General features: G+C 48.2%; 1 protein-coding gene across 4 annotated transcripts in view; it reads right to left on the reverse strand.

Moving 5' to 3' along the window:
- LOC147435098 (uncharacterized) overlaps positions 1-22800 on the reverse strand; it is a 256763-nt gene that overhangs the window by 40312 nt on the left and 193651 nt on the right. For all 4 annotated transcript variants that reach the window (XM_086491450.1, XM_086491452.1, XM_086491451.1 and 1 more), the window contains 5 exons: positions 19458-19575; positions 18978-19082; positions 17797-18627; positions 17596-17694; positions 17443-17514 (listed from right to left, as the gene is read on the reverse strand). In XM_086491450.1, the coding sequence (XP_086347576.1) occupies positions 17443-17514; positions 17596-17694; positions 17797-18627; positions 18978-19082; positions 19458-19575 (1225 nt within the window). The remainder of the gene's footprint in view (positions 1-17442; positions 17515-17595; positions 17695-17796; positions 18628-18977; positions 19083-19457; positions 19576-22800) is intronic.

The following is a 22800-nucleotide window of genomic DNA, read 5'->3' on the forward strand; positions in this document are numbered from 1 at the left end:
TGCGGTAAAGCTTGACTTTTGACCATACATCATGCCATTTCCGTCAGTGACCTGTTTTTCCTCTCAGCAACACCATTTTGCTGAGGCGTATAAGGCACTGTACATTGGTGTTTTATCCCACGACTAGCCAGAAATGCATTAAATTCATGAGACATATACTCCCCCCCTGATCGGAACGGAGGGTGTCCATAGTACATTTCGAGACATTTTCAGCCATAGCCAGAAATTGTTTGAAGCACATAAAAACTTTGGACTTCTCTTTAAGCGGAAATACCCATGCATGCCTGGAGTAATCATCAATGAAAGTCACGAAGTACAGGTAATTGCCCAAGGACGGAGTTTGCATGGGCCCACAAACATCACTATGCACAAGCTGCAACCTGCATGTGGCCCGAACTGAACCATCCTTTGGAAATTTAGAACGCTGTATCTTACCCAAAATACAGCCTTCACAAACATGTTTGACAGGTGCTTCAAGAGGTGGCAAAGAAGCAACCATATCAGATTTCTGCAAACGCAGCAAACTGACAAAATTCAGATGACCAAAACGTGCATGCCAAAGTTTTGCATCTGAAATAGCCCTTGAATCTGCAACAACATTTGCAAAATTTTGTCCACACTTGTCATACAAAGTGAGCTTATACAGCCCATGGCACAAAAGCCCAGATGCAACAATTTCATCACCAAAAATGAGATCATGAACTGTACATCTACCATCCACAAATTTGACTACAAGTCCAAGTCTAGAAAGTGCGGATACAGACAAGAGATTCTTCTTGATCCCAGGTACATAAAGTACATCAACAAGTGTGAAGGAACTGCCATTAGCAGCAGTGAGCACAATCTTTCCAACTCCCTGAACTGGATAAGAGACGTTGTTGGCACAAGTGACTGAATTCCCATGAGGGACAGACTCGAGAGAGGTAAACAATTCACGATGTGAGGTAATGTGCTTTGTAGCACCACTGTCGAAATACCACACATGTGAATCTGCAGCAACTGACAAGCATGCATTATGGACAGCAGGATTATAAGTGCACTCTGCGCTAAAAGCCCATTCTGCATCAACATAAGCATTACAGTCTCCTTTCACAGAAGACTCAACAATGGCTGCATTTGTAGTGGAACCAGCATTTGCAGTGGAACCACCCTCTTTCTTCTTAGCCTCTTTGGCCTTTAACTTAGGACACGACTTGATCAAGTGATCATTGGCTTTACAATAATGGTAATGCATCTTCTTTTTGCCCTTATCACCAGAATTGCCAGACGAAGTACTGCCAGCAGAAGCATTAGGAATAGAATTTTTGCCACTCGCAGCAGAACCATAAGAAGTGGCTGCATTACTGTTACCACCCTTTCTTTGAGAAGGAATAAAAGCCTGTTCAACTGCACGCTGCCTAGTCCTGTTTTTTCTAGAAAGCGACTCTTGCAACAGCAATGTGCATAATGCATCAAACTTGACAACTTCAGGATTTCCTTGGGTCATCAGTCTCCAAGTACTAGCAAAAGTCTGGTAGGAATCTGGTAAGGCATCAAGAACAGTCTGCATAAGGGAACTGTGTGAAATGACTTCACCTGCAGAAATAAGCTGCTCATTGATATCCTTGACACTAGCAAGGAAAGTGTCCATATCATCTTCCTCATGCATAATCTTCGACTCCAGCTCTTTACGCAGCAAAGCAATTTTAGCCTCATTGCGGCTTGCATAAAGACCTGCTAAAATATCCCAAGCCTGTTTTGAAGATTTTGCTGAACGGATGTGAGGAACAACGGTGCGCTTCACAGACAACGCAATCGATGCATGAGCCTGCGCATCCTTAACATCCCAACGAGCTTGTTCTGCCGTAGGCAAAACAACTCTAACAGCTGCAATCCTTGCAGCAAGACCCGCAACATCCTCAACATCGCCTACATCCTCAGAACCAGGACGTACATCAATGCCCTGCACAATGTTCCAGACACCCTTTGACACAAGAACATGTTGCATCATATAAGCCCACATAGGGTAGTTATCCCCATCCAACCTGTCCTCAGCAGCAAACATCTTGAACACATCTGTGTTGTTGTTGTCAGCCATGGTAAATGTTACACCTGATGTGAAAACTCCCCGAAAATAGGAGAAACGGAGCGGGAACAACCTGTGCTATATAGCACAAACCGTAAAGACTATAAGGCACCTATAATGCAGAAAACGGCACTGACAGAAATTCTGCACAAAATGACCAAATAGCCTGTGCAGTACTGCCTGTAGTGGAAACGGAGGCCGAAATGAGCCCAAATCAAAATTCTGAGCAGATCAAACTCTTCGAGCTCACCCAAAATTCTTGTCGACCTGCGAACGCTCGCCAAAGCTCACTGAAATCGGAGAAAGTGAGCAGGCGTTTGCTGGAGCAGCTGGCGACTAAGCCCGGGAGGACGTGGCCTGCTCTGATACCAATTGTTGGAATTAGGGTTGCAGAGAAACACACAGCTTGGAGAAGACGAAGGAAGCTAAAGGCACACAATAGAGAGTGTGTTACTTAGTGTGCAATGGAAAGATAGATAGCCCTAGAGTGATGGGCGTATATACAATGCACGGGGGAAAAAACCTCCTAAAGAGGGAAAAAATGCCCCGGCGGTCCTAGTGTGTTCACACACATCACTACCACATGTATATGGTAACCCGTCTGACCTGGGAGATGTTAGAGGAAGGGGGGAATCATTGGCGAGTTCATGCAGAAGAGATTTCTTCCCCCTTTGGTGATGTGTTATAGGTTCCCCGAGGCGGACGGCTTCCATCAGAGGATCATTTGAATCATGAGAATCAGGGGCTAACACACTTACTGCCTCGACTGGGACATTGTCTGTTGTAGGATCTGCTGTAGGACTTCTTGGGACATTGGTGTCCGCTTGTGGAGCTGGGACAGAGTGTTACCCGCACAAGTGAGCTTTGAATAGAGACCACATAGCATGTCATTGAGGCGGTAGCTTCCAACCACTGCAGCAGGTCTTCGTCCGACCCGTCAGGTGGGATGGGCTGCTCAGGGTCGGGGTTGGACTGTATTGACAATGAGCTGTGATGAACCACTGGATCTATACCTCCTTCGAGCCGAATTGGTTGCATGGGGGAGCCAGGAGTATGTATCCACATGGCGTCGTGTCCCCAATCATGAAGTGCCTTAGTATGCCGCAACCATGGTCTACCAATCAGCAAAGGAAATCCTCCCTCCACCTGAGGAAGACTGACCACCACAAAATCCAAGCTAAATGTGAAGTCTTGTACCATCAGAGGCACCTTCTCTACTATGCCCACAGGGTAGACTGTCCTCTGGTCTGCTAACGTAACAGTGAATGGAGTAGGGCGGGTAGGCTGCAGACCTAAGGCCAACATAGTAAATTCTGGCATCAGATTGATCCCAGATCCACCATCCACTATGACGCCTGAGAATTGATGCCCAAGAATAGACACAGTGAGACGAGGACTTTTGTAGTCGGTGAGGGGAGCAGCTGGATATGAAATCATGTAGGACTCCAAGGGCTGCACAGGTAGGTGCCCGCCATTAGGCCCTGCATTAAGGTACAGAGACTGGATGATGGGAAGGGTGTCACTTCTAAAACTTGCATCAAGTTGAAGCATGTCGTACAGTGACACTTGCTGAAAGGTGTTTTTCAAGATAGACTCTGTTGTAGGCTTCACTCCTTTGAGTAAATCTTGCTCTGGTATCTTAAGATTCTGCAAGTCCTCTACTGCTTCCATGAAAGCACCATCAATATCTGATAGAAGCGAGGTAGGTTGGCTCTTGACACTACCTGCTGGTTTGTCAGCTACTAAGGGAGTTTGACTAATTTGTGTGACAGGAGATGGAAGAATTGGACCGCCAAAGAGGCTAAGGCCCAAAGCAACTCTCTGTGCCCGTGTGAGCACGCCAGCCGGCTCTTCCACTCACTTCAACCCATCTCAAGAGGCCACTACAAGAGTGGAAGGTGGGGCTTGTGGAATGGTGCTTACTGTGATGAGGTTAAGCTTTGGGAATGTAAACTCCTGCTGGTTCTGGTTTGTGCTTACAGATGTGGATGCTCGTTGTTTTGGGCAGTCCTTACTATAGTGATCCTTAGCTTCAGGACAGTGTCGGCAAGGAGGGGACCCTTTTGGCAACGGACATTTGCTCTGATAATGTCCATACTCCGCACCTTTAGCACAAAATTGGCCTATTGGAGGGGCGAGGTGGTCTCTGCCCTTGCTGCATGGGACCGGATGCCGATGTGTAGAAGCTTTGGGGAACTAAAGGAGTACTAGCATGATAAAAGCTGGGAGATGCACAGCTGTTGTGCATACCTTGCTGCATAGGAGGTGTTGTCAGCAGAGGTGGCAACGGGTTTTGATGGCCATAGGGAGAGACCATGTTCGATGCAGGTGCTAGCCCTTGTTGGAGAGAAGGACCTAGACTTTGTTGTATTTGCCGCAATCCCTTGATATAGTAGAAATCCTTGTCTTCGTGCCCAGATTTTTCACAGAAGTGGCAATAAGCCCAAAGGGGACAATCCTGTGGAGGATGTCCTGGAGAGCGACAAGAGCTGCACCATACCATAGCTTTAGTCTCCTGCTAAGACCGAAGCTCTTCTAGCTCTCTCTTGATTTGATCCAAAGCCTCCAGATGTGGTGGTTTCTCTTGTCTAAGAGAGATTGATTTCTCTTCTTGGAGAGCGCGTTGTAGTTTCAGGGCTTCAAGTTCTCTGCGCAAAGAAGTCAATGGATCAACAGGACCTTCCAAAACCACAGAGGGAGTCTCTATGTGAGGGGGGTTGGTGAACAGCTTCCTATCCCCTCTATCCTAGTAGCAGCTCGATGAACTCCTCTAGAGTCGCGTCGGGTCGGAGACTCTCTCGGAGTTTTTGCTGAGAAGTTTTGGGAAGCGCCTTCTCTACCCACTTCTTAACCATAAATTCACCAGGTTGCTAGGGAAGCTTGGCAACCAGAGACTTGGTTTTCGTCATAAGTTCTGCAAAAGTCTCCTCTGGCTGGAGCACCATGTTGGCCAACTCATCCAAAACCTTCTCCTGATAGTCACCTGGCCTGAATGCTGCACAGAACTGTTGTCTTAAGGCTGCCCAAGTTGCAAAATGGTTCTCTGCAAACTGGCTGTACCATTTATATTTTGCTAAGCCATCCAAGGTAGATGGAAAAGTACCAAATAAGCATCCTCTCTATTAAGACCACGACCCCTATAGAGAGATACAAACCTCCTTGCATGGTCGTCAGCATCTTCTGAAGAGAGTCCGTTGAAGGTAGGGAACTTGATGTTCACCTTGGCCAAAACACTTGCCAAAGCCTCCATGGCCTCTTGCTCAGGAGCCCGTTGATCAATAGCCTGCTGCTCAATAGTCTGATGTAGCAGAATAGGAGAGAGCTTTACTGGAGAAGGTGATCTAGAAGATGTGAAACCGGATGGAGGAATGGGGGATGTCCTGTGTGGAGGTATGGGTGATGAGGTTGATGGACTTCTAACAAGTACCAAGGGTCGCCTTCTATTGTAGTACTTCAGAGGACTCAGTAGTGCGCTTTGACGCTCGACTGACTGCCTTGTATGGGTCATGCAGCGACCACCAAACCAAGCAAGCCTTGGACAAGAAAACCTTGAACTGGCTGAAGACTGGTCTAGACTCTACTAGACCAGGCAAGTGACTAGACCAGGCTGGACTAGGGACGAGGAGGACCAAACCAGGGACGAGGACTGGTTGGACCAGGGCGAGAGAGGATTAGACCAGTTGGACCAGGCGAGAGGAGACCAATGCAAGGCAAGGTAGGCGAAGCTAGATAGACCCAACTAGCTTCAAGATTTGTACCTCACAGAGTGAGATTTCAGTTGAGGTCCCACCGTGATCGCCAAAATGAGAGCACCTGTAGCACAGATAGTGTCTCGTGCACTCTATAGTGGGTGCTCCTCAGTGCAATGTGCGTGACAACCTCACTCAAAACAGACTGAAAACAGGAAACAATAGACAACAACTGAGCTCACAAAGACGCAACAGCAACAGTAGAACACAACAAATGACTCGACTATCTCAAAGAACTGATACAGACTCTAGCGTGGCAGCACACTCAGCTCCAGCCCAGGAATCTCAGGTACAATGGGGTGTCGAGGCTCATATGTGCCAGGATGGTGAAGACGTGCTTTGTGTATAGACTCACTCTAGACGACTACGTAAAGATGATCCTGACCCAACCGCTACTACTCATATATCCAACCATAAAGAGCCACCAACGGCTCATAAATGACAGCATCTAAGTTTATCTCCACTGGGTGGCGGTGGTGACCTGGCCACCATGTCCATTAAACCACCGTATCCCTACCACGTGTCACTACCCAGGAAGTCCGTCCAGTGTGAACCGACCGGACCAAAGACCAACTGTAAAGTCCAAACTGTACTAACTGTCCTGTGAAAGTGACACTATAGCCTGCTACAGGTGTCAAGGTGAGGGAGGGTACATCCAGAGAGTACTGAAAGGGAGTTATTCAGTCTACGGTGAACCCATGAATCATAAACCATGATGTCATCTGAGCATACCAGCATGATGTGTCTCCTTCCATGGTAAGCTGCCTAGAAGACTGCAACTCAGGCATATCTATCTCGAGGGAGCGCCCTTATACTGTGGAGGAACGATGCTGATCTAGATAAGGCCTCAACCACGATCAGTGGTTCTGCCATCTTTGCTCTGATGATCTCATGCAGGATTGAGGCCTTAGCCCTAATCATGGATATCAATGGTCGCTCCATCGATCTCCATCCCTCATATGTGCGTTTCGATCTGCTGTGATGATCTAAGCTGGGCCCCATATCTGTACACCATAGAGTATAGCTGATGTGACCAGAGTGTCAAAAAGCAATAGGTTAGTCTGTGGCTCCTGGACTACATATGTGCACACATCCTCTCTAGTCTGCCCAATGATGCATATCCTCTAGTCCCCTTGCCTCCGCTAACCCTCTCAAGGAGAAAATGGGCCCACTAAAGACCACTCCAAGGTAGGTAGCTATAAGAATCCACATACTCCACAATCTCCTGTCCATATAAGAAGGTAGGCGTTGATCTCTGACCCACTGTGTTGTGGTGTTGAACATCATGGCCTTGGTTTTAGCAAGGTTCATTGACAAACCACTGTCCTGCGCAGAAGTGGGGCAAAAGCGTGTAACGGCCTCAAGGTGCTGCTGCATACCGTCTGTGGAGTCTGCTATAAGAACAATATCATCAGCATACAATAATAATGATAATTAAATGCCAGCCAACTGGGCACCTCTGCCTCCTGAGCTCCTAATGTAGTCTGAGATCTCATCAATATATAATCAAAAGAGGGTCCGTGAGAGTGGGCATGCCTGTTTCACCCCTATATCGGAGTGAACTGGCTGTGACAAACCTTCTGAGGTCAGTACTCATCCAACCACAGTCATACAGTGCCATAATAACCCATATCACGGGATACTCCTAAACCCTGCAGTCTACACTTTGGTTTGGTTCTCCTGTCAAAGGCTTTGCGTAGATCCACAAAGCTGCAAGATATCCTTCTCCCATGTGCTCTGCCCTCCTCAACAACAGCTCTGCACGAATAATCTCAACTCCGCCTATGAGACAAATCAATGTACATATGTGATGTAGTCTCTGTCATCCCAAAAAAGAAAAGCTGAACTGAAAATAAAGACTATAGGGCGGCTCTCAACAATAGCCTTGCTTGAGAATTTTGACACTGAAGGAGCTCGCTGCTCGCTGCCTGCCATCGCCCAGCCCCCCTTATCCCCCTCGTGCAGCCTCTCCCTGCCCTCTCCCTGCCCTAGCCCCTGCCCGCCTCATCCTCCCTTTCCCCCGCCTTTTCCCCTCTGTGCGCCCCCCCTTCCCCCACCCCCCCCCCCCCCCCCCCCCCCCCCCCCCCCCCCCCCCCCCCCCCCCCCCCCCCCCCCAGTCACGCTTTCGGCTCGCAGGCAGGCTGTATTTTCAGCTTCCTTGTGAGCTCCTCGTCGCCAACGCCCTCCTCGATTCAGCAACAGACACAGAATGGCGGCTTCTAATCCACCTTAGAGAGACTCCACAGAAGCCCCCTCGTCCGACACCACGGAGCCGGCCCTTCGACTTGCTCTTTCCCAGAAGAGCAAGCGAGCTTGATGGCCGAAGTGGAGCGCTTGCAAGCCACTTCGGTTATTTGCAAGATCAATGGCACTCAGCCCAGTCGGGGCGAGGTTCGGGATTTACTTCAGGCCTGTCTCCTCTCCGATGTGAGAAAGATCACAGATGTCCAGATCCTCGGGAGAAGGTACTACCAGGTAGAGTTCGAGTCTGCAGAGATGACGGCCAAGGTGATTTCGATGAGCCCACTAGGCATCTGAGCAGCTCGAGCTTACTTCCGATGATGGCATCATGGTTTTGACCCTACTACAGATGTGCTTGAGGAGGAGGTAGACTTGCTGATCTCGGTCTGTTTCCTAGGCCTGAGGCGAGAGTACCTCCCTCTTCTCCCCAGGATTGGTTCCATGTTCGAGACAGTTCTGGAGTCTCTGCGCACTGTAGCTTCAGTTGTGGCCAAGGCTGCAGGTTTACCTACTATGCAGGTTCTTGTTCAAGACACACACTCCCTCCCCAAGGTGGTACTGCTGCCTCGGGTGAGTGGGGGATGGATTACACAAAGTGTGGAGTATTCGCGTCTCCCGAATCAGTGTTTCGTTTGCAGGCAAATGGGCCCTTTGGCAAAGGCCTATCCTTGCAGGAGACCTTGACCCACGGCACATGCGCAGCCTTCCAAGGCTGACCATGCCCAGCAGCCAGATACACAGGACACACAGACTGGTACCTCGACTGTCACGGGGACGTGGCAACTATTAACTATGTCACGAGGACGTGGCAACAGCTAACTTTAGTTGTTGGTTTCTTTCCAAGGGGTTTTGTTTTATTTTTGAGACCCTCTTCTTGAAGTAGCAAACGGTCGGACATTGCATGGCCAATGTGAACGGTAGTTTCACCCGCAGATGGGTAGTGGTCGGCACTCGAATTCGTATGGTAAGAGGATGTCTAGGCTCAGAGCAAGATCATATAGGTCCCCCGTCACACTTCGAAAGTTGGTGGATACTAGGAAATAAACTCAATAAAGGCCTAAAGTCAAGGTGTGACTGCCAACAGAAAGCATCCGACAGTTGGGCCCCATTGCATTTTGGATGCGGTCCCAATGAGGATAGATGGTCAGAAGACCAGTGGGAGCCCAACGGAAGCATCTCCTAAAATCTAGGGAATTGCTATTTTGGGCCGAGAAATGCGTTCGCGTCATTACCTCCGGTATGACTAGGAGAACATTTTACAACTCTGCCGTGAAGTCAACTGGGCGATCAGTTGGGATATTTTTAAGGGGCGAACCCGAAACGGGAAAATGCTTGTAAATGCGCCAAGTGTCACATTTTTGTGCACTTTCCAATGCAAGGAAGAGTTGGCGCTGATTTTATAGCTGGGAGGCTCATTTGCAACTCTCTGTCATAGGTTAAGAGCTATGGAGTGCTTCCTTTCCCTCTTATGTACAGTGTGGTGCGAGGAGTGATGCCCTGCACGCTACGCACTGCTCTCTCTCTCCCCTACGAGCAGTATGTTATGCCCCGCTAGTGGCTTTTCATTTGACCAATATACAGTTATGTGGGTTCATGTGCAATTGCCGAGGCAAGAGCCTCTTGCACAGGTACTGGATTAGCTAACGGCTAATCCCCCGCAGGTATAGGTGAATTCGGAGAGGTTTCACGTCAGAAATCTCATCCGATTCAAAGGGCAAGTAGCCCCACAGGTGCGGGAGCTCGAGGTCTTGCTACAAATGCAACCAACACGCGAAACGGAGCCCAAAACAGGGAATTACAGCCTGCTGTGTATTTTTGCAGGTTTAGGGTTTTGGCCCTAAACCGACCCTAATACCCCCAAGAGGTTCGGGGACGCGAGGGGACCGCTGTACTTCGGTGCAGAAAACAGAGAATTTAGCATGCTACAGATTCTCGCCAGGTTTTGCAAAGTGTCCGTATGCGTCGGGAAAGTCACCTATTGCGTTGGGATACCGACTGTGAAGCGTCCTAGTACAGTTATGCTGCCGAAATCGGGCCAGAACAGTGTTTCTTAGCCTAGATTGTGCGGGGCAGCTTGTAGGAGATCACAGGTTTTATTCCCTCTGTTAAAGAATAAAGAAATACCGAAAGGGGCGCCAATTTTGGGGCCTACAGGTTGCCGACGTCTGCTCGGAGCATTCTAGCTTCCGAGCCGTGTGTGTACTTAGGTGTTAATCCCCGTTATAGGTTACCTTTGCAAAGTACTCTCTGTGTGTCTAAAGTAAAGAATTTCGGGTGAAAGCCAACGCCTACCGCCCTACGGGCCGGTTTCATGGTTCCATTGCCGGGATTTGAACCTGGGTCGTCGGGGTGAAAGCCAGATATCCTTTTACTTTACGAGTTCCAGTGCCAACTTTCCGTTTGCGGGTGAAACTACCGTTCACAATGGCAATACAATGTCCGACCATTTGCAACTTCAACAAGAGGGTCTCAAAAATAAAACAAAAATCATTGGAAAGAAACCAACAACTAAGGTTAGCAGTTGCCACGTCCAAGAACTATCCACCTATGGGTGCAAAGTGGATGGAAGAGCATGAACTATCAGAGTCACCAAATTTATTGCAGCTTTACCTTGAAGCCTTTGGGTTACAGCCTACTTATGCCCCAACCCAACATGTGCAAAGGAGGGGTAATGATAAAGCTAGTACATCAAATGTACATATGAATTCAGTGTAATAGATGGAAATGACAAAAGTATGAAGGCCTCATTAAGTCATTTGTATCTATATGTTATGACCTTTCTTGTAGATACATGCGATGATAAAAGAGTGTTAATAGCACAAGATCATCAGTGGAGTGTATTTATGGTATGCAATCGAGGACGTTTGCGATTTCAAGAGGGGGGTATGTCACGGGGACGTGGCAACTGTTAACTATGTCACGAGGACGTGGCAACTGCTAACTTTAGTTGTTGGTTTCTTTCCAAGGGGTTTTGTTTTATTTTTTAGACCCTCTTCTTGAAGTAGCAAACGGTCGGACATTGCATGGCCAATGTGAACGGTAGTTTCACCCGCAGATGGGTAGTGGTCGGCACTGGAATTCGTATGGTAAGAGGATGTCTAGGATCAGAGCAAGATCATATAGGTCCCCCCGTCACACTTAGCAAGTTGGTGGATACTAGGAAATGAACTCAATAAAGGCCTAAAGTCAAGGTGTGACTGCCAACAGAGAGCATCCGACATTTGCGCCCCATTGCATTTTGGATGCGGTCCCAATGAGGATAGATGGTCAGAAGACCAGTGGGAGCCCAACGGAAGCATCTCCTAAAATTTAGGGAATTGCTATTTTGGGCCGAGAAATGTGTTCGCGTTATTACCTCCGATATGACTAGGAGAACATTTTACAACTCTGCCGCGAAGACAACTGGGCAATCAGTTGGGATATTTTAAGCGGCGAACCCGAAACGGGAAAATGCTTGTAAATGCGCCAAGTGTCACATTTTTGTGCACTTTCCAATGCAAGGAAGAGTTGGCGCTGATTTTATAGCTGGGAGGCTCATTTGCAACTCTCTGTCACAGGTTAAGAGCTATGAAGTGCTTCCTTTCCCTCTTATGTACAGTGTGGTGCGAGGAGTGATGCCCTGCACGCTATGCATTGCTCTCTCTCTCCCCTACGAGCAGTATGTTATGCCCCACTAGTGGGTTTTTCATTTGACCAATGTACAATTATGTGGGTTCATGCGCAATTGACGAGGCAAGAGCCTCTTGCAGAGCTACTGGATTAGCTAGCGACTAATCCCCCACAGGTACAAGTGAATTCGGAGAGGTTTCACGTCAGAAATCTCGTCCGATTCAAAGGGCAAGTAGTCCTATAGGTGCGGGAGCTCGAGGTCTTGCTACAGATGCGACTGGCACGCGAAACAGAGCCCAAAACAGGGAATTACAGCCTGCTGTGTATTTTTGCGGTTTAGGGTTTCGGCCCTAAACGGACCTAATACCCCGAGAAGGTTCGGGGACGCGAGGGGACCACTATACGGGTGAACTCACGCATTTTCGGTGCAGAAAACAGAGAATTCAGCGTGCTGCAGATTCTCGCCAGGTTTTGCAAAGTGTTTGTATGCGTCGGGAAAGTCACCTATTGCGTGGGAATACTGACTGTGAAGCATCCTAGTACAGTTATGCTGCGAAAATCGGGCCAGAACAGGTGTTTCTTAGCCTAGATTGTGCGGCGGCAGCTTGTAGGAGATCACAGGTTTTATTCCCTCTGTTAAAGAATAAAGAAATACCAAAAGGGACGCCAATTTTGGGGCCTACAGGTTGCCGGCATCTGCTCGGAGCATTCTAGCTTCTGAGCCGTGTGTGTACTTAGGTGTTAATCCCCGTTACAGGTTACCTTTGCAAAGTACTCTGTGTGTGTCTAAAGTAAAGAATTTCGGGTGAAAGCCAACGCCTACCGCCCTACGGGCCGGTTTCATCAACTAAGACCGTTGATCAGATAGCTGATGGTTGGCAGCAGGTGCGGGGCCGACCTTCTACAACTCAGCAACACTGGGTTCCGACTAGGAACCGTTTTGACCCCCTTCAGCAGGACCCACCTGAGGAGGCCCGTCCACTTTAGTTCCTCCACCTCCACCTCCTCTTGCCTCAGACGTTGCCGCTCCGCCTCCCCCACTTTCATCACCGCCTCCCGTCCCTCCTCTCTCCCAGGTGAGGCCCACAGCCTCATCTCCCGACTCCTCCTCCACTCCTCGTTAGACGCAGGGTAGTGGACACGCGTCTGCCACGAGGCGATCTCTTGGTAGTGCTTTTGCTACGAGCCATGTGGCTCGAGAGGGACAGCTCCGTCTGAGGCTTCCTTTTTTTTGGTGCAAACTAGCTTTGACATTCGTAGACGCGGGGACTTCTTGGACTACAACTTCACACGGTTCCTGGGTGACTCTTCTCTTAAATTGGAGGAGGCTTGCTTTCGAGTCCACTTCCTCTTTCTTGCAGCTAGAGGCATTGAGGCTTTGGACACAGCGGTGGGTTTCTCCTTTCTATTGTGCGGTAGGGTTCCCACAGAGTGGACCCTGCACACAGTTCTAGACTGGCTCCTGATTCAGGCTACTGAGTTCTCACACCACACAGGAGACTTAAGGGTGATAGATCTGATATAGACACTTTGCCCTCTTGCCAAGTTCAGCGTGACACCTCCGGATGTAGCAGGTTGTAGGCACATTGTGAAGCATTTGTTTGCTGACACTCAGAGCCCTCCTTGTTATGTACTTGTAAATGAGGATTCTTGGACAGAGGATATAGCCCTTCGGGCTGCACGCTCGGCTTGGGACTGGGCGGGACAGTCACTTTTTTCGCGCTTGTGTAGAGATCGTTCAGATGCGGATTACTCCCCATCCAAACTGGCCTCAAAGATAGCATCTGTTTTCTCTCACTGACTCCATGAGGATCATCTCATGGAACGTGCAGGGATTAGGAGGGCCCCAGTTTTAGTGTCAGAGGGGTCAGCTGCATCAGGAGCTTTAGAGATGCCTTGTGGGTGGTCACTGGTGAGATTGACATTCTTATGCTACAGGAGCATCATCTTCGTGAGAGCCGCATTAGACGGTGTGGTCAGATTTTGCATGGTCGTTATGAGACGTTTTGGTCAGCTGCATTTGAACCTGGAGGCATCCAAGGAGGGGTATGTATGACTATTGCGGATTCTTTGCAACAGGCCATTGTGGGCAGAGGTATTATTGTATCAGGTAGAGCACAGTGGATTTAGGGCTGCCTTGTGGATTTGCTGAACATTTATCCGGCGTGCCCCCAATGCGGCAAGAGGATGGGCAGAGTTTTGGTCTCAGGTTGTGGAGTCTTTGCTGCATGTAGCTTAGTGGTGTGTTGGGGGGGACTTCAACATGTTGGAGGACCCCTCTGATCAGATTGGAGGTGGCCATGTCACGGTACACGGGGCTAAGCTGGCAACCTGGTCTATGAGGATTTCTGATGTTTGGCAGCACTCAGGTTTTGTACGACCAACTGACAGCCTGGTTTTCTCCCGTTCTGATCACAGAGTTAAAGAAGTGAATCTATCTAGGATAGATCGCTTCTATGCTAGTGACTGCATTTGTGACTGGGGTGGGTAACTTTACATCCTAGCTGGGACATCCTTTTCGGACCATGCACCAATGATCCTCACAGTATAGATAGACAGAGGAGGGGCAGCACGATGCTACGCATCCCTGAGAGGAGCTTGCTGGACACTGAGCTCAGAGAGTGAGCGGTGGCCCTTTGGACACAGGACTCTCCTGCTGATAGAGTGGCCCCTAGACTTGCTCAACTTAGCCGTTTTTTTCTTCAGAAGTCTACGGCCCGCCTGGGTGCAGTGAGAGAGGTGGAGCAACGTCTTTGACGAGGTGTTGCTTCCTTGTAGAGGATGCAAGAGCAACACCCAGACAGTCCCTGGTTGGAGGAGCAGTTGCAACAGGCTCGCCAAGAGCTTGCCAGCAGAGAGGAGAGAAATCATGAGTTTGCTTTCCATCGACAAGCATCTTAGTGGACCCAGGTGGGTGTCAGAGTTACGGGGGCATTCTTTGAGACTGTGGGACCTTGGCATGCGCACGCTAGTGGCAGCCAGTTGAGGAGGCCTGACGGGTCAGTTGCTTCAGAGTCAAAGGACATGAGTGCATACTCACTTTTACCGTGACCTGTTGTCAGCAGAGCCTCAGTCGGAGCGTCAGGATGTATGCAGAGAGCTGGTCTGGGCACAGATGCCTTGTCTTGTGACTGAGGAGATGGGTAAGAGACTTGAGCCACCTGTTCAGCTAGAGGAGCTCCACATGGCCCTCACAGCACTTCCCCGTGGTAGCTGTCCAGGTGAGGATGGTTTGACTCCCAGTTTTTTCTTACAGTATTGGGACTTGCTTGGCTCAGACCTTTCCAGCGCTTTTTAGTACATCTTATACACAGGAGAGATGCCTGACACCATGAGTGAGGGTTTGATCTACCTCAATCCCAAGGAGGGTGGTTCCTTGGATGAGATTTGGCAGTGGCGACCCATCACCATCCGTAACTCAGACTACAAAATTCTTGCCAAGGCTCTAAGTTTGAGGATTCGGCCACTTCTAGAGAGCATTATACATGGTACTCAGCCAGGTTTTGTCAAGGAACGTAGTATCCTAGACAACATCTTTACTTTTTCAGAAGACATCTTTCCTCGCGCGCCTCCGTGGGAGGATCTGGTGATTCTTCTTCTCGATTTTGAGAAGGCCTACAATAGAATTGACTGGGACTTTTTGGAGGGCACTCTTCGTAGGATGGGCTTCTCAAATGCCTGGATAAGAGGTGTGTCAGCTCTTTACAGACGTGCACACAGTCAGGTGCTTTTGGCTGGAGGTAGAGGAGATCGGTTCATGCTCACACGTTCGGTCAGACAGGGCTGCCCTCTTGCCCCCTTCCTCTTTCTGTTCTATGTTGAGGTGATGAGCAGATTTTTGGTTTCACAGCAAGTTGGTTTATGTGGCTTAGCGATTCCTATTCGGGGCGATGAGCTACTGGATGCTAAGTTTGCAAACGACTCAGCTTTGTACTTGGAGGGCCAGGAGGCTAGCCTACACAGGTGTGAGCAGGCTCTTGTTGTGCATCAAGCGCACTGACCAACTGGAGGAAGACAGTGGCTTTCTCGGCTGGCAATGCTTCGACGACTAATTGGATGCCAGGTGAGGGTTTGAGATGGATCCCCCCAGGAACTGTAATTCATTACTTGGGCTGTTGGGTTGGCTTGGACATGTCTCGTGAGCAGCAGGTTGCTCACCTCCTCCTGTCCATTAGGAGGAAGCTGTTACATTGGAGCTCAGCACGACTTTTTGTGGCACGCAGAGTTATAGTGGCCAACCAGGTGTTGTTGGCTACTATGTGGTACATTACAACTTGTTGGATCTTTTCGAGCTCCTGCATCAACGAGGTAGAGAGGCTGATCAGGAATTTCCTTTGGTCAAGGCGCAATACTCAGATAGCCCAAGCCAAAGTGGCTTGGCAGGTCATCACTCTACCTTGTTCTTGGGGGGGTTGGGGACCATAGACCCTGCACAGCAGAGCACAACACTTCTTAGGAAGTTTGTTGTCAGAGGACTGCTTCTAGGGGAGGAGCCCTCGTAGGATTTTCTGCTTCAGCGGCTTAGAGCTAGAGTGCGTCAGGCTGAAGGCCCTTGGAGACCTTCCACCAGATGGATTTTTCACAGAGATGCGCAAAATTGGCCTGAGCAAGAGACTAGAGGACCATTTTTCTGCGAGCCTTCTTCGTTCCTGCGAGAAGCTGCGGAGAGGCGTGGAGCACCACCAGCCTACTTGCACAAAGGAGCGTTTGAGACAGCCCCTTGTTTGGAACCCCATGGTCAACACTCAGAGAGGCCACTTGGTTGGTAGTAGGCCTCATGTCTCTTGGGGTCCCATGGCAGAGGGTCCAGCACGCACTTTGGGTGACTGGCTATAGCTCTCAGGTTTGTCCGAGGAGCTTCAAAGCATCCAGCTGCTGCAGGGCATGAGAGGGGTGCAGAGCATGTGCCAAGACATCACAGAGGCAGTACCTACTGAGTGGCTTACAACTCTCGAGTCAGTAGCGCCCAAATGGATGGAGGCCTTCACGCGACTCGAGCTCCTCATCGTAGTTCGGGCTTGCTCAGAGACGGTACCCTCCAGGTTTTTCGAGCTACAGGGTGAGGATCGGTTACATAGAGTCTCAATCGAGGCCCCACATCCATACTCTCAGGGGATAGTTCGAGGGCAGCTACGACAGCATGCGGGAGCGTATAGAGGCTTTTCTTCGACTCTGGCGCCCATGGCCTTTCTTCACCATGGTCCTAAGTGTGCTCAGATGGCACTACCGTCCACCTGCATGGCTCTTCCCTCCTCCCATCTCCGGATTTAGCCTCATTGTACATATGCTGTTTTTTCATTGGGAGAGTCTCCCCTTATGATTGTCGTAGCCCTCTCTAGTAGAGGTGGTTGCAGCCCTATGGGCAGTTTCATTAACTAATAGAAGAATCTCTTTCTTGGAAACAAAACAAAAAAATAAAGACTATAGCTGAGGCTAGCTGATAAACTTGTGATCTAGGGTGTACAATAAGTGTTGATCATGATGGATGGAGGGAGGATGGAGCTCTATCACTAGGGGCTCAGAGCCCTTATAAATTATATGGTACCGTGCAGAAGTTCGCCCACCAATCATTACAAACTAGCTAGGCCTTTCCTATATGCTTCTATGATGGTAATATAGCAAACTCGACCCCTCCCCCCCTTCCCCGCACCCACGCGTGCGCGCACACACACAAAATCCCCTCCTCTCCAGTTTCTTTGTACTTACTGTCACCCTATACATTTCTAAGTACGAAGAAACATAAAACTATTAAAAAGAACAAATGGACCACTAATTTACCTTCCCTATTGATCGATCATAGTCCACCGAATATGCATAAATGCAGTTATCATTTGAACCAGCTAACACTAGCTGCATGTGCAAAGCAGCAACAGTAGTTAGGATTACCCAATGATACCTGGATTGTTGTATAAAACAGAGGTCAACTCTTACCGGATACTTATCAGAGCTTTTGGCAAGGGCTAAAGCAGATAAAGGCAACGCCCCTATTCTGGTAGCTCTGACTAGACAATTTTCCAGTACTGAAAAGACCTGTAAAGAAGCTACTATTTGACTTAGCCTCTTTCATGTATGGCAAGCATAGCCAGCTTTGTAGAGTAAAACAAAATAACCTGTTAATGCATCCTAACCTACCTTAACAAATCCATCCTGCCCAGCAGAGTACAGGGTTAAAGAGTTTGAAAAGTTTTCTTCGGAAAGGATCACCGCAGCCAATGGCCCTCTGTGAGGTTTCAAAGCCTGTGAAAGTGATAGACGCTCCTTGAACATCAATGCATGGGGCGAACATAGGTCTCTGCTGCTTCTTGCTTTAGAATCGTTCATAACATCTGGTGTAGCCTTTTCTGTGAGAAGATTTCCAAAGGAAGTGTCAAGATTTTCTGTCGTAAGCCTCCTTGACAAAAGCAAGCTATTTTCAACACCCTCCCCCAAATGAAATCCTTTACTGCTTTCAAGCCCAATCTCTTTGAACTCCATCCCACAGTTGGAAGCTGGGGAATCCCATGTACTACAATCAGACTGGGGACTAGATATTCTCAAAAATTTCTGATCTTCAATTGTCCTTGCACTGAACAGCCTCAAAAACCTCTGATTCTCCACAGTTCCTGCACTTTGAAGCCTTGCAGCGTTTGACTCTGAAGTAAGCGCAAACTGGTCTGATGTGCTTGTACCATCAACCCAAACACCCTCTGTGTCAACTCTTGAAGAGACCGGACTCGAAGTGGCTTGCTCACGAAAACTCAAGGCATCCATTGACTTGTCACTTTGAATATCAACTGATTTGTTTAATTGATATGGAGCTGTAGCCATGATCTGTAGTAAAAACTGTGAATTTAAACCATGAAACACCTCTCTATGCAGATTTGTATCACAGGTCATGAGTCTGCTGAGTTTTGATTGGCCAACAAGCCTCTCTGGGTGTGGCTTGACAAAAAGCTGCTGTGGAGCCTGCCCGAACTCATTTATCTGAAATGGGGGAGCTTGTAAGTTATTTTTGAAGCGTGCCACTTTCGCAAGACAGAGATGTGATAGCTCCCTGGCACATCTTAAGAGACATTTGAAGCGCTAAAAAATGAAGCTAAACAATCTTGGAAGTCCTGAAATATTGGACTAGCTTACGCAGTTATCTTTCAGAGTTGAAAAGGGTTTCAAGCAGACAAAGTATGCACATGCACTATTACTTGTCACCTAGATCAAGATATGTGCTTCACAGGTAGCTGATCCAGCGTTGCTAACTTCAGTAGCTACTTATATGCCACAAAGATTTAATTGGTAGCGAAAACAGCTAGGCTGAGATTGAACAAGAACCGCATTACCTGTGCCTCAAGACTAGCACGTTCGACAGGATCCACAATTGCTTCAAGATCAACAGATCCTTCATATGTTAGGTAATGGAAGACATTATTGGCAGCTAGGGCAGCCTGAGAAGACAACGAAGCAAAAAAACAAAAGGTTGATCATGGTTCTTCAACATACCCAGGTCTGTGCAGAATTTCAAATGTTCAACTTGTCAGGGCATGATATACCCGTTCAAACTTCAGAGCTCACCCTACAAACCATATTAGCATAGTGACAAGATGCATCGACTAATGAACTTTTTTTATGCCTTTTGCACTATCCCATACAGCGTTATTAATATTATGCCTTTCAAAAAAATGACCATACACCTTAAGTTTCACCCACGTCAAGGTTGGTATTTAGTGCTATATAAACTAACATGAATCAACCTTACAGTCCAAAACATTAAAATACTATCCTTGAAATCCTTAAAAGAACACTTAAAAATAGACACATACTTCTCCTTGCTGCTTGAAACCGAATATGAGGTCAATCCACAAATGCAGGTTCTTGGATACATGCTCGCACTCCAAAGCCTCTCGATGCTTTTTGATAAAATCCTCTGACGTTTTGCACCTTATCAATGCAATAGCCAATCAATATGACAGGTTTTTGTATTTGTTTACAAGAGCAAAATTGCACCATTGGAAAATACTATTAGATCACGCCAAGAGTTGATTCCAAGGCAGGTGCATGCATATGATCCATACACGACAGTGCGAGCATGGAGCCTAGTGTAGTACGCTCTCCAAGAAAAAGTACGCAAAGTGTCACAAGATTTTCCTATACTGAGTAAACCGAAATTGTTCAAAAGCAAAAACAATCTGAGCTACACAACATGTTCTCAACCACTTGGCTGCCTATATAGTTCCCTTAGCAAACACCGTAGAGAAATGAAATGAAATGAAATGTTATATAAACGTCTTCAAAAGGCCAAAGTGACCTATGAGACCAGAAAGTTACAATGCGGTGTATCTGATACAAAGTCAGATTAACAAAATAAATTAAACTAGGATAAAAAAATATAAATACTGCGGAATCCTGAACTAAGCTGATATATATATATATATATATATATATATATATATATATATATAGAGAGAGAGAGAGAGAGAGAGAGAGAGAGAGAGAGAGAGAGAGAGAGAGAAATGAAATGAAAAAGGCCAAAATGACCTATGAGACCAAACTGTTACAAAATTGTGAATCTGATACCATGTCTGGGTACAAAAAGACTGAACAAAAAAACTACTACTAGAATCCATCCTCATTTGCACTCTAGATGTCGTGAGAAGTATGGCTCCAATCCTCTGCTGTAGTCTCCGTCGATGCTGTGTAGCCCCTCTCCTCAATCGTGGCCGTCTGTGAATTTGATACCATGTCTGGGTACAAAAAGACTAGCCCAAAAATACTACTACTACTAGAATCCATCCTCATCTGCATGTCGTGAGAAGTATGGATCGAATCCTCTGCTGTAGTCTCCATCGATGCTGTGTGGCCCCTCTCCTCAATATTGGCCGTCTGGATCTTCGTAGCTCCAGTGCTCGGTCGATGAGAGAGAGAACTAAAATGAAATGAAATGTTATATTAACGTCTTCAAAAGGCCATAGTGACCTATGAGACCAGAAAGTTACAAGGTGGTGGATCTGATACAAAGTCAGAGTAACAAAATAACAACAGTACGAAACAAAGATATATACTATGGGATCCCAGACTGGTCGATGTGAACGAAGCAACAATGGGCGGCCTGCTGGGAAAGCTGAATCACAGGAGATCTAGCATCGGTCGTTGGCGGATCTCATCAATCTCCTTCATGGTTAGTAGTCTGACCGGGCGTCGTGTATGCTTGGCCAGAGTGCTCCGAATCTTCTGACGTAGCCTCCGTCGATGCTGTGTAGTCCTCCGCAGTCGTGGGCGCCTGGATTTCCCCAGTTCAGTCGCTCGGTGGATCAGTGTGCCTCTAGTGTGAGACGAGGGGGAGCTCTGCTGTGGGAGTGGCTCTTGCGGCTGTCCCGTGTCTGCTCTGAAGAAGTCTGTGATCCATCTTTGAGACTGGCTAGCCTCGCCACTCATCAAGCTATCTCTGTGTCTGCGCAACTCAAGCAAGAACAAACCCAGGCATCTCTGATCCTCGTATCCCATGACTCTTGAGAGTGGTCCAAAACCCTCTCTGAACAAGCAATGGAAGCGGCCTCATATGTCGTAGTAGGCGGGGCAGCGGCATGTATAGTGTAGCTTTGTCTCAGGTTCCATGTTACACAAGGGGCATGTCCTGTCCTCTGCTGGTACTCCGCTGTATCTCCCAGTCTCAACCCGCGGCTGGTGAGAAGATGTGCGTAACTGGCCAATAGCACATCGTATCCCATGAGACAAGTGGGTATCCATGTATCTGGGTCTCGGCACAAAACCATCTTCCATAAGCTGGAGGAGGTGGTCTCTGTAGAAAGCCATCTTCGTGCCCAATTCCTGTGCTAGCTGTATCCATGTCCTCCTGGTGTCTAGCTGGGTAGGTCTTGGCGGATCAACTTGGTGATCTCTGACTGTGTAAGAGTGAGAGATGGTGCATCCAATGAGTACTGGAATGGTGGCAGCCTATCTATGCTGACCCCATGCACTTGAAACAATGATGCCATCTCCCCATACCAGCATGTTGTATCTCCTTGCATGGCTAACTGTCGAGAGGTCTCAAGTGCAATGCGAGCATATCTGTCTCTAGGAAGTTCGCATGTGCGGTTTATGAAGGAGACTGATCTGGTGAGCGCCTCCACCACTAGTGGGGGGGGCGCTAGCTCTACTCGGATAATGGCCCGTGGTACTGATGCCTTGGCTCTAATGAGCCGCGAGATCATAGAGACGAGAGGTTTCTCCATGTTCCCCCATCCAACTGAGCGACCCGGCCTCCCGTGGTGATCCAATGAAGGTCCCCATATCTCAGCTCCATAGAGCAATGCTCAAGCCACCAAAGTGTCAAAGAGCCAGAGCTTCGTCCGGGGCTCCTAAAACTGAACCTGCGAACACATCCTCTCCAATCTACCCAATGCTGCGTGGGATCTAGTAGGTCTGGTCTCTCCTGCTCTTGTGAGTGAGAATGCAGGTCCGCTAAAAACCACTCCAAGGTAAGTGTAAGCATCTCTCTACTCCGCAGTCTCCTGGCCGTATGTGAATGTAGGTGCTGACCTCCTGATCCACTGTGGGGTGGTATCAAACACCATAACCTTGGTTTTACCAAGGTTGACAAACAAACCACTTTCGTGGGCAAACCTATGTTGCATTCCCTCTGGAGATTCGGAGATCAACACTATATCATCAGCCTATAACAAAAGTGGAATCCATGTCCCTCCCAACTGTGCACTTCTATCACCATCGCTGTCAATGTAGTCAGAAACCTCATCCACATACATACCGAAAAGAGTAGGAGAGAGCGGGCAGCCCTGCTTCACCCCAATAGTGGAGTGAACCGGTGTAGAAAGTCCCTCCGGGAAGCGTACATGCCCTACTACTGATCTGTACAATGCCATGATCCCCCAAATGAGTTCTGTGGGTACTCCCATTTCTTGTAATCTGCGCACCAGTCTAGCTCTGGGTACCGTGTCGAAAGCTTTGCGGAAGTCCACAAAGCTACAATAGATCCGTCTCCCATGAGATTTGCCCTCCTCGATGATGGCCCTGAGTGTCAGGATATGGTCAAGAGTAGAGAAGCCTCTCCTGAACCCTGCTTGCCCAGCTGCACGCATTCCTTCCCTCTCTACCCATCTACTCAGCTGTTGCTCAAGAATGGATGCATACAACCGTGCTAGTGTGTGT

Source organism: Adiantum capillus-veneris, chromosome 19 (assembly GCF_014529385.1).
Source record: "Adiantum capillus-veneris isolate H3 chromosome 19, ASM1452938v2, whole genome shotgun sequence".
In the NCBI taxonomy this organism is placed as follows: domain Eukaryota; kingdom Viridiplantae; phylum Streptophyta; class Polypodiopsida; order Polypodiales; family Pteridaceae; genus Adiantum; species Adiantum capillus-veneris.